A 12,500-nucleotide genomic window follows, 5' to 3' on the forward strand; every position below is an offset into this window, starting at 1 on the left:
CTTGGATGTGAATTCCTTCAATGAGAATAGGCTCCAAACGATGTTTCACGGAAATTACATAGTGGAGGCGTCTTTAACATTAACTTAGCGCCCGCAAAAAATTAAGCAAAGAGTCCAGAAGTTGACCCGACGCGTAAGAAAAGGCGACTCATTATTGAAAGTGAAAGTAGCCAAGAATCCACAACATGATGCTATTTTAAGATACGCTTTTGCTGTTGTATAGAATGTTTCTCTTCTTTACTAGAATTTTGACTTTTTCGAACAGAGAATATAAGTATTATTGTCTTTATTTCTCCTTCATAACTTTATATCCGCGTGTCATAACATTTCAATGACTGGCATTTTGCAATAGATGACCACTTTTTGCTGTTTCGAAAATGAAAAAAAAAAGTTGTCTTTTATATGGAAATTTCATCAGTATCTAAATATTAAACAGAACATTACATGGCCGCTTACAGTTCTTTTCATTATTTACTTTTCTATAATAAGTCAGTTGATATCTAATAGTATGTAGAAAAACTAAAACTAATGCTTAAACCTGACCCTAATTTTTCTCCAGGCTTAATTTATGTTCCAAAAACACTTTCGTCAATTCATCTGAGTGCGTATTCAAGATAGATAAAATGAGGATCACCGATTCAACCTAGGTAAAAATGGATTCAACCTGAGAACGGATTTACGGGTGACATATGTAAACCGCTAAAAAGCCAATGGAGCGTCCTTAATATTAAACGACTGGAATAGTGAAATTAAAGTCCTGTGGAAACTGGTGACAATTTCTAGGCAAGTCCATTTAATAGAGGTTTAAATAAAGCGAGACAGACAGGAGAGTCTCAAACACCCTCTTTGTCTTCGTGCAATGTTCAATTTTTGTCGTCCTTTGTTTCTCAGCAACGGATTCATGACATATCGTGTCAAGAATACAAATATAGGAGTAAAATTGAAAAATTATAGAGGAAACTTACCAAGGGCACGCTGGACTGTAAGGGCTACTATCAGAAAGGCTATCAGACAGATCACTCGATTCATTTGTAACCTGTCGAACAACCAAAATGAAAAAGAAACATTAGTAAACTTAGGTCAGTTTTGTTTTCACACGGACTAAAGTAGGTATTAATTAATACTGTTCATTCTGTGTGTGCGATGTTTTAATACTTTTAACGTTTATAGTCAAGCAAAAGAATATGAGGAAAAAATATGAGTCCCTAATATTAGGCCTATATTCCAATGAAAATGATGTGAAATCTATTGTTGGTTTTCACTCACGTGATCAACAGCCATGTTTTTCAACGAAAACAAAAGAAAACGTTTGCATAATAATAGAGTTCAATTTCCAGAGGATTGGGTCGGGACACAAATATGGCCGCCATTTCTTTGTTTAGGGGCACAAACATGGCGGCTTTGACGTCATGTGAAAACCGGGAATAATTAGTCATACTACGTTGTTAGTTCAATGCTGACTCTTGTTAACATGGCCGCGCGGTCATGGGAACAATAGATAAAAATAATCTTTACATCATCGGCGTGATCTAAATATTAAATGAAGTTCAAATAATCAACATGGGTCACAAGAATTCTCTCTCTTATATTCTCTTGTTTCAATCTAAACTTTTTAGCCTCGTTCTAAAGCTCAAATTCAAAAGATGAAAGCATTGCACTTTTCAGCTTTTACCGTTATGTCATTTGTGTTTTTTTATATTATTGTTGGTTAGTTTGAATGTGACGAACATTTTATCTACAAAGAATCGCTGTATTGATATTTATACATATATACGGATCATCTTGTAAAAATTTTACTGTTACAGCCATAATTATTATACTCACTATGGCTGATAAAGGTGTTTGAAACATCGAAACACGTTCCGTAAAACTCAAATGTGTGGTTGTATTTTTACAAATAATAGTAAGACTTGTGCGATCAAGACCATTTGGAAAATTTGTTAATTTGAATAATTATAGAATTATTTGTTAATTGTTAAGTTATTAATTTGGAGATGAACTAGTTTCAAGGTTCAGGGTGGAATGTTCTTAGGATAACGAACTTTCCATGAGTCTTTATCAAGGGGCATATTTCGTTGCGTTATGAAACATCTTTAACTTATTCTTGGACCTTTACCTTATATTTTAACGAATTCACTTTTCAAAAGACGTACTTTACTCAGGTTTGAATTTTGATATTCATAATAATATTTGATCATATTTGTTATTAAAGAAGCACAGAAACAGTTCCAGATGAATAGTCCAAAAGAATGAAATTCGAATCCAAAAAATAAATGTTTCCAACTGTCGTGCGGCATATGCAAATAAACGAAATTAGCGACTGGAAGAGTCTTTCCAATGTCACCTCACCTTAGCTTGCCAGCTGTTTTAACCAACAAACTTTTTATCATCAAAACCTGCTTGCGAAGCATTGATTCCTCATGGGACATTAATCTAAGCATGCACGTGAACGTATTACAATGCACTCTCGTAGCTTTGAAGCTACCGTGGAGCGCTCGTCCTAGGTATGATCCGATGGCAGTTTCAAACAAAGAGTTATGGAGGAGGAAAATAAACGGCAAGGAGCAACTGCAGAATACACAGCTAACCACTATTGTTTCCCCTATGCGGCATCTTTTGAAGAACGAGACTTAATACAATAATGAGAAAGTAGGCACTCACTAATTATTCCTCTTCAGTCCACGATAATTTTCTGTCGTCTTATCCATCTATAAAACTCTTCAGGCGGATTCCGAGTTGAATCCCTCCTCCCCCCATCGCTTCCATCTTTCTCCTACCTAACTACAATAGTTCCTATCGATTACTCTGTGTTACGATTGTAAATGATGTTATCAAACCGTGTAAAAATATGCCTTTTTGTGTAGCTGCGATAATATCAGAAAACCTCATGAAACATTTATGTCATTCTTAAACTGCCATGGAAGGTTGTAGGCTAGAAAGAAAACTAGTTTAATAACCAAACGTTTTAATTATGGTTACAGAAGAAAACATCAAATTCGAGAGACATCTTTCAAGAATCGGAACTCACTCGGTTGATTTCTTGATAATACCGTAAGGAGTTTTGAGGTAAGACGAAAAAAGAAGTGCGCTGAAACCGTCATTAAATCGCCAACCTGTCCAAGTGAAAAGTTACAAGCGCTTTTCTATTAACAATTTCTTTTTAGCGCATGGGGGGACTTAATTTTCAACATACCTTTTCAAGGAACGAGACTAAAAGTAAGAAAAACGTCTGGAGGATTGTTTCTGTCCGAGAAGCAACAACTGTCACCACCTGCTTTTGAAAGCCACGCGAGACGGGATCAGTTCGTCACTCTGAGTTTTTTAAATATTCAGTTCCCGTTTTATTAATTAGCAGAAATCATTACTAGTATATATACATATTTAGGCAAGCCTAAAAGCGGAGCTTTTCAATTATCATATGTTTCTGTTTAAGTAATTCGCTGGCCATGCAACTCTCCGAAAAAAGAGCCCAAACGCGATATCAGCTCACGCAACTTCCCACCAAAGTAGCGCGACATTTCGAGTATCGGCTTACATGAAAAGTTGAACGTCATAGCCAATATTTTTCGGGATTTGCATGATCGCCTTCGACCTTCGTCGCGCAGATCGCCTTTAATGATCGTACCGCTAAAAATTTCACTTATTCCACTCAAACTCATTCATTCCAATCGTGATGGTGAATGGTTTTCATATAATACAAGAACAAGCAAAACGTCCGCACGACTTCATCTTTCAATAAGGGAAATATTATTCCACTATTGCGTCATTTTCTAGTATTTTTGGCTTCTTCCTGTATTTACTGAGAATCGTACGGACTGCATAATAGTTATGAGACCCGTGTGAATGACGAAAGCAACAGACGAAACCATTCAAATGTCCTCTGTTCTCTTGAATAAACAAAATGACGAGTGACGAGCCATGACAAGTTAAATTCTCGGGCTTTGCATCGTGTTGGAAACAATTTCTTTCATTGAATAACTCTTGTTCTGTCCGTATTTGCTCTGTTCTAAACATGCGATAATGCGCCGATCAAATCAAAACTTTAACTAGACCCTCCATGAGGGTACACTGGGTTGCCTGTGGTACGTGCACAGTTCCAGACAATTTTTTCAAGTTGGGGGGTCATTAAGACCATTCAAAGGGTCACCCAGAAGTCATACCAGCAGAGGCCCTTTGGCTCACAGGTTCTCACACGTTCGTACGACGAAAAAAATCTGTCCTTGCGTAATATGTAGCTCTAACAGTGCACGATATTGTTTTGGTATGCCTTGGGTAAATAGCCTGAGAAGACATGTGGTTACTAGCCAAATGCTGAACCCAGAAGGATTGAAGAAAATAAATGGGAAGTGAGAAACATTGGCTTCTGGGCTGACATGTTGATAAACTTCTTTTCACCACAAGTTTAAGCGTGCCCTCTGAGCATCTGACAGCTTTGTAATACTAAAGTTTACTAAAGTTAAGCCCTCTCCGGCGGGATTAGTGTCTGGATGGGTGACCAAAAACATATACGCCTTCGTAAAACAGAAGCATTGGACCGAAAATACTATTAACGCTAACAAATGCGAACTTAGCAAGGTACAGATTTTGTTAGCTTGCTTTATGCAAAAACAAATATTGATGCAAAAGTAAATAAATATTGATACACAGTTTTTAGAAAGAGCAGAAGGAAGTTTCCAGGACGGTCGCTCGAGAATAACATATTTACGACATGAAAACAACATTAATTTTGAACCGTGAATATAGAATATAAACAGTTACGATCAGCGACAAACATTTTGGGAGATTTTTGCTACGTTCAATTTTGTTATTATACGTTTTGGCTACACAAATAAATCGCAAAATCGAAAGTGACATCGCCGGAATTCAGCGGGCGCCGTGATTACTAGTAAGTTACCGCGGCATGTTTACTTGCCAAACAGTGAAGCATCTGTGTCAAATGATGGCAAGATACCGGGTTTTCGTAAGTTTCTTTTTCTGTCAAGTGTTATAAAGTTTGACAATAAATGAGCGAATTCAAAACAAAGATACAATCGCCCACCATTGTTTCTGCAAAGTCAAAAATTACTCTCCAAGACGAGGTTATTTATCACCAGGTAATTCCATCATTTTGGAAATAGCAGCTACTTTATTATTCACCGGCGTCACAATTTTTTGCTGATTTTGGGGCTCATTTTGTTGAAACTCAAGCACGCTTCCAACATGCAGACCTGTTTATTTTCATGAAACAGAGTTATACCAAAAATATCCTCCCGTATCACGTTTCAACCTTAAGCTCGAAAATTCAATACACAACATGATATTATAATTCACAAAGGCAGAAAATATCACAGAATCCTTTTCCAGCGAAACATTTTATTGAAACAAACAACATAAGATGCACTAAAACGCCATTCGCGTTGCAATGACTTTCCATTGCTGGTTAACGAGAATAACAAACTCACGAGGCAGAATGTATGTTTATATTTAATTAAGTTAGCACAACACAAAAACGCTAACCTCATTTTGACACGAAAATGCTTTACTATTGCCATAAAAACTATCCAGTTAAGCTCGCATATTATAAAACATGATGAATTCATAAAGTCCACCTTTTCCAGCGAACAATGTTTTGAAACAAACAACATATTTGCTCTTAGAGGCGAAAACCTCTTCCTATTTCATTGCGTGCGTGAAGACAAGAAACTCAATCGTGTCAAATTACCATGTACTTCAGGTTCAAACCCTTTCCTGAAGAACATTTTCCTTGAATAACAAGAAAATGCTTTACTATTGCCATAAAAACTATCCAGCACACATATAATAAAACATGATGAATTCATAAAGGCCACCTTTTCCAGCGAACAATTTTTTGAAACAAACAACATATTTGCTATTATTGCGTGCGTGAAGAGAAAAAACTCAATCGTGTCAAATATGCGCAATATTACAACAAACTAAAATTTCAGGATCAAACCGTTTCCATGAAGAACCGTTTCCTTGAATAATGAAGCACAAAATAGACGACAAGCTTTCTTTCAAATAATTCTTGGCTGTCACATTACCTGAAGACTGTGCAGAGTTGATCACAGATCCACTTAAAGTGTTCGATTCGTTCTCTATCTTTGTTGAACCCATAAGTTAGCAGAGTATTTTACATTTGGTTTCAGTGTTCTACATAACAGCACACTTGGTAAATATTATTTTAGAATTGCAGCTCACTTTGATTTCTGCTCGACGGGCGACAGATTGTTGTCGAAGTCCATTACTCGTCGCTTGTGAGATTCCAGGTGTTGGTTTTCACCGCCTGCGTAGTTTATCCAACTGACTTGTTTAAGGATCCAGCAAACGCCATTCGCGTTACATGACTTTCGACGCCATTGCAGGCTAAGTTAATTATTCTACTGTGTCCACCAGAGAAATCTACGCAGTTCCACTACCCTCTCGATCCTAAGAAAATACGCGCAGAAGGCTCTATGCACAAAGATACCACTTACCAGGGGAGTGACAGGGAAGACTTTTACCGACACGGAAGAAAAAAAAAACAACACCGAACAAATGCCCTCCATTTCTAGACTGGGATTGCCTGAGTATAAATCCTCTTCCCTCCTACCCCCCCCCCCCCCCCCGTACTTCCTTCCAGGGCAAGACCGCTCGGGGGTGGGGAGCTTGACCTTTGCGTTAGTAGGGTGGGGAGAATTGAACCGGAAGTGTTAGGTTTTAAATGTTTTTTTTTTTTTCGGGCGCCGAAGTCGCTAACAGCTTTAAACACCTGTTTGGAGGAGATGGAAGAGTTTAAAGGAAGAGATATGGCATTTGTGAGTGATTGGCTTACAAAAAAGGTCTTCAAATGTGTCTTCAAGGAAAGGTCTTCAAAGGAATTTTGGCTGCTTAATTCGCACTTTTCATACTATAGCGTAAATACAATATGGTACGTTTTCACACCCCCATTTCATTGTTAAAGCCTTACGTTTCTGTTAGAGGTAATCAACGGACAATGAGCAATTTAAAATATATGCAGTCGTAAACGCTCTAGGCTTTGTTGTTAATAGTATATAGTACCCTCGTTAGCCTTTGCCACGTTTCGGGGTTAGAGCAACTTGCAAAAAGATTTCTTTCTTGGTCATCTTCAACCTCCTAGAGATGAAAATTCAGAACTTTGCGATTTGATGACGTCACTGTGAAACCATCTATAGCTTCTCGTTTGTAAATTATTGTTTCGTAACTTAATTTTGGGCAAGAATGTAAAAAAATAAACCTAAATGCGCAGTAGATAAGCTTAAAGAAATATTGTTAGCTGCCCAAGTTAACTTCATTTTACACCAGAATGACTAAACAGCAAAAATTTCTATCATCGCTATGAAAACTGCTCCTATATTAAATTTCAACCCACGCAAGCAAATTAGTTAATATTTACATAACACGATGAATCCACAAAGGCAGAAATATCAACATTTTTGCTATTAGAAGAAAATAATAGTAATCTTCCTATTTCATTCCGTGCGCGCAAGCGAGCAACACTCTCCGTGTCCAAAAAGACAACGCAACTAAATAAATTTCTCACCAAAGTTCAGGATCAAACCCTTTCCTGAAGAACCTCTTCGTTTAATAATGAAGCAACAAGCTCTTTTTCAAATACTTCTTGACTAACAAGAATTTGTCAAATTTCCAATTTTTTTTTACCTGAAGACTGTGTAGAGTTGAGTACAAATAATCAAAATTATAAATAGCCAGACAACAGAGATCTGACTATCCACTCAAGGTATTCGACTCCTTCACAGAGTATGTTAACCAACATCCAACCAGAAAAAGTTACAAGAGAATTTACCATTTGGTTTCAGTGTGGTACATAACACAGTTAGAAAATATTAGCAATACAGTTCATATAGATTACTTCATGGTTAGTGAGTGCGTACGATTTTTATTCACAAGTTGTGAAGGATCGCGTAAACGAACGAGTGAGCAAAGCGAACGAGTGAGTTTAACGATCCTTCACAACGAGTGAGTAATAAAAATCGTACAAACGAACCAATCATGAAGTAATTTGTTTATCATAAAGTTAACGAGCTAAGTGTTAATGGTGAGATCGTGAACAAAAGCCCTAAACAAATAGCAAAATATTTTGGAAATAAAAGAAATCTTTACCTTCCATACCTCGCTTGAGCACTTTTAAAACTTTTTACGATCTTCTGAAGTATTTTTGTGGAGAAAACTAAGCAATAAAAGATCAAAAACTTTGAAAACCATACACCAGTCGGCCGCCATGTTTACAAATCTGTGCACAGGCCACCCGCGCCAAAGTTCAACATCATATTAGCCAATCAAAAGTATGATACGACAATTTTTCACAAGTGAAAATAACGATATAGCCAATCAGAGAGTCGATACGTCGTTTTTCACTATTGAAAAAAATCGTATGACCAATCAGCTGGCTTTTCTAGCGCAAAGAGACTATTTTTATCTCGATCCCTTTTGGAGTGTAAATCTCGGTACGTATAAAATAAACTTTGATATCCGACGGCGAAAGATGCAATTGTTGCCGCATTCCATTATTCGTCGCTTTTAAGATTCCAGATATTCATTTTTCACCGCTTGTGTGGTTTATCGATGTGAGTTCCATTCTTAAGCTCCATAAGGGTATATATTTCGTTTAAATATCCAATAAAACAAACGTTCGCGTTACATCGGGTTCGCCGCCATTGCTTGTACAGGAGTACCCAAAGAGAAAAATCTCAAAAGTGATTGGATATTGCCTCCAGTAATATTTTAACAGTCACTAATTTTTTTTTTTTTTTGTTGTTGATTATTAACTTCTGTAATAAAATGATATCCGCTCCCCAAAGCCAGCTAGAGCTGGATTTTAAAAATATAATTCAGAGCTTTTCCCAGGCATGATATTTACCAAAAAGGTATTTCCCCAGCCAGGAATGTCTCTTTCTCCCCTTTTTTGCCAGCGAAAAAAAAATAGCCAACATTCAGCTAGCCAGGAAAATAAATTGAGCCATTGAAAGCCTGGTGGTGTTTGAAATATTTTCTTTGCTTATGACTGGTGCACATTAACGCCGGATAAAATGTCATTTCTACTCTCTTACTGGTCTGTGGAAAATATAAGTCGTTTTCATTTCACTCCAAATGAGAGCAAAGTTGTGAGACCGGAAAAAATAAATTTACAGTTGGTTTACTTGATTTGAACGCAAACTAAAGACTAACACCAGGAGCCACTAACAACCACTTGTAACGAAATTGGATTCATTAAGAGAATGCCTAGAGAGCACATTCGCCAAACGTTTAACGCGGACTTACTCCTCTTCCCCCCCCCCCCCCATTCCTCCAAAAGCTTATAATTCCAGTTTTTATCCAAACTTATGCGTTTTGTTGTGACTAGAAAGTAGCGAAAATTTCGATGAACATTGTGCAACAACTCACTATCCAGTACAGACAAAATCAAGTGACCGCAAGGCGCATTCCAGTATCCAAAACAATGCCGGATATTGTTTAAGCCAATACAGAAATGAAATAGAACAAAAGCATTGTCTATCCAGCGGCAATCAGATGTCTCGAAGACACACCCCTACGGACTCAAATGCCAGGAAGTCAAAGTCTTTCCTTAAAGAGATGAAGAATTATGCGGTGCAGAAGAAATGAAATCCTGGGAAGTCACAGTCTACACTTGATGACGAAGGACCAATATGCGGTGCAGAAGAAATCAAATAGGAAAAAGGCACAGTCTTTACTTGATGATGAAAACCAATTACACGGTGCAAAAGAAATCAAATGCCGATAATGAACAGTTTTGCAATGCTGACCAAATGAAATGACAAGAGGGCACAGTCTATCCTTGACGGTGAATAACAGTTCTGCGATGCAGACGGAACCTAATTGCGAGAAGGCAGAGTCTTTCCTAGCGACGAGAAACAATTATGCGGTGCTGAAGATATCATGTGTTATAAAAGCACAGCCTACAGATAACGATGAAGAATAGTTATGCGGTGCAGCAGAAATCAAATACCAGGAAGTCATGGTCTACGAATCCTTGACGAAGAAAAATATTTATGGTGTGCTGTAGATATCATTTCCCGGGAAAGCACAGCATATAGAAAGAAAAAATGCGCTCAATCTCCGGCATACCTGTCACTTTCCTTTTCTGCATACCAACTCCTCGTCATATTCAGATGGGGATCCATGTAGTCTTTGCTATACCTTTTTATATCTAAAAGTACAACCGTAGATTATTACATTATTATAACTACAAAAATTATTACTAGCCAACGCAGATTTACTATGCAGCCAAAGACCGTAATCGCTCAAAATTGACAATCACTGCAAAAAGTTCAAAGGATAAAAGACAACTGTTCAGAGCAAAAGCCATAACTGGCAATCACTGCAAAAGCTTTGCTAAACCTGTAAAGACGATTTCAGCAAAAGTCCTTTTCTAAGTCCAACCCCACACTTAAATCTTACATAGCCGAGTGTGACCTCATTTGAAATATCGATTATTCATAGGTCAATTTCGTTCCCAGAGTCCGCTTTCTTTTTGTATGCACCAAGAACACGGACTCTGACCACTTCCGATTTATGCCCAGTCGTAGTGGAGGTCCATTTTTGTAACTGTTGACAACCACTGTTGTTTCAAGTTTTTGAGCGTGCGTTGACGAGCCGGAAGTCCGTGACTTGCGGACTTCCTGCCTTGGAAGTGGCCAGAGTCCGTATTTTTGGTGCGTACCAAAAGAAAAGAGGACTCTGGGGACGAGATTGTTCATTGGTTTATTTTTTACGTGGGTTGAAGACCTCATGCGGTGTTCGCACGCGAAGGATGGCGCCTTTTTGTAGCAGCCTGCTTTGGCTCTTCCTTTGAAAGTGGCCCGGGGTCGAAATAGATGGGCTTGGTTACTAGGCTCTTTCTTTCAAAACTAGTAACCAAGGGCCCGTTTTTAAAAAATCCCAAAAACTTTCGGTCTCGAAAAGCCCTTTGTGAAACTGTCAACCGCTTGTTTTGGGAAGCCGATCTTTTAATATGTTTTCAAGGTAACAAAAAGCAAAATGACTATGAAGTTTGACGACTTGCGTCCTCTCCGTTCTTGAGATACAGAGGAAATTGTTAAGAAAATATGGTAACACATCAAGGCGAGAAATTTTGGTTTTTGCTGTGGCGTCATTAGCGACCGAGCGTCCGCCCGTACATACGTCCTTCCACCCCTCCATGTATGCCTATGTGACCAGTATAACGTAAAAATGGCCGCCTCAGTGAAGGGCTTTAGGTGGTTGTTATGTGCAAACATAATTGATTGCGTCTTATGGATTTTCTGCTAAAGCATGGAAAAAAAATCAGGAATGAAATGTCAAGCAATTTTAGAACGGCAGCTGGAAGATGACATCGAGAAAATGAAGTTAGCGATGAAGAGAAGCATTTGCGTACGAGCCATGATTTTGAGTACATGTTTTTTAAAAGCCCCAGACTACTTTATAGCCGTCTTTGTCGCGTTGATAAAATAAGATATTCTAAGCCACATTGCTATGAATAATTAAGTCCAGAAAAATTATTTAGTTTCATAGGTGTTTGAGGTCCCATATTCTCAACCAAACGCAAACGAGATAAATTATTCGGGAGCTCCGCTTTAAGGCTTGGCCAAATCTGTATACTGTAAGCCTTCCCTTAATTAATGTCACTTCTGGCCAATAAGCGAAAATCGAAAAATGACAGCAATTGTAAAGTAGATCACCAGAAATGGCATAAACCAAGACAACTGTTCTAAAAACAATTCTTTACGCCCAGCTAAAAGCCGGAGCAATAGACGTGTTGTAAACTATAATAAATTAAGCGGAATGCCTAGTTATCACCTTGAATGCTTTCTCTTTCAATGGGAAGTACCAGGAACTCATAACCCGCAGGCTACAACTCCATTGTGTTGGTGTCATGGCGTTTTCACTGATCGATTTATTTTTAGATTGAATTTCCCCCGAAAGAGACTCTATCTAGATGGCACTTTCCTAACTCTAGAAGGACGTAAGGAACGAGTAGAATCACTCTGTGCCAAAGTAGCATCCGCCTGTTTACACTCTGGTGCGTTAACCTTCTCGGATGGTCTTTTGCTCGTCTCTGCGGGCACTTTTAACACTTGACTTTCCAGGTTAGCTGTCAGATCTCTGTCTCCAATAGCATCTGATGATTCAGCCTTGGGTTTAAGACCCTCATGCTCCAGATACCTTTTGACATGGGTTACATTTCGTCGATACTGTACACCATCAGCCCCGAACGAGAACACATCGCCAGCTATTTCGGCCAAGCGCCCGCGTAACGTAAGCGGTTTCTTAGAAATCTAATTCTCCAAATGGCGTCAAATTTTACAAAGAAATGTATGGAGAGGCTTTTAATATTTTGAAAAAGTGGATTGAAAATTGCACATGGAACATTTGCCGGAACGGGATACCATTACAACGACTGTTGTCTGTGTGCTGCTGTAAAAAATAAGACTTCAGGCAGAAAAAAAAAACCCTTCATTTTTTCTTTGCTTTGTATTGAGGTG

The 12,500-nt window shown here is 38.2% G+C and overlaps 1 protein-coding gene across 1 annotated transcript in view; it reads right to left on the reverse strand.

Annotated features, from left to right (window-relative positions):
• LOC138056998 (fibronectin type III domain-containing protein-like) overlaps positions 1–3,200 on the reverse strand; it is a 46,748-nt gene extending 43,548 nt beyond the window's left edge. Inside the window, exons 1-2 of the mRNA XM_068903006.1 lie at positions 3,194–3,200; positions 966–1,036 (exon numbers count right to left, since the gene is read on the reverse strand). Of these exons, the coding sequence (XP_068759107.1) occupies positions 966–1,029 (64 nt within the window). The 5' untranslated portion in view covers positions 1,030–1,036; positions 3,194–3,200. The remainder of the gene's footprint in view (positions 1–965; positions 1,037–3,193) is intronic.
• Positions 3,201–12,500: the final 9,300 nt, after the last annotated feature.

This window comes from Montipora capricornis, chromosome 7, assembly GCF_036669925.1.
Source record: "Montipora capricornis isolate CH-2021 chromosome 7, ASM3666992v2, whole genome shotgun sequence".
NCBI classification, from domain to species: domain Eukaryota; kingdom Metazoa; phylum Cnidaria; class Anthozoa; order Scleractinia; family Acroporidae; genus Montipora; species Montipora capricornis.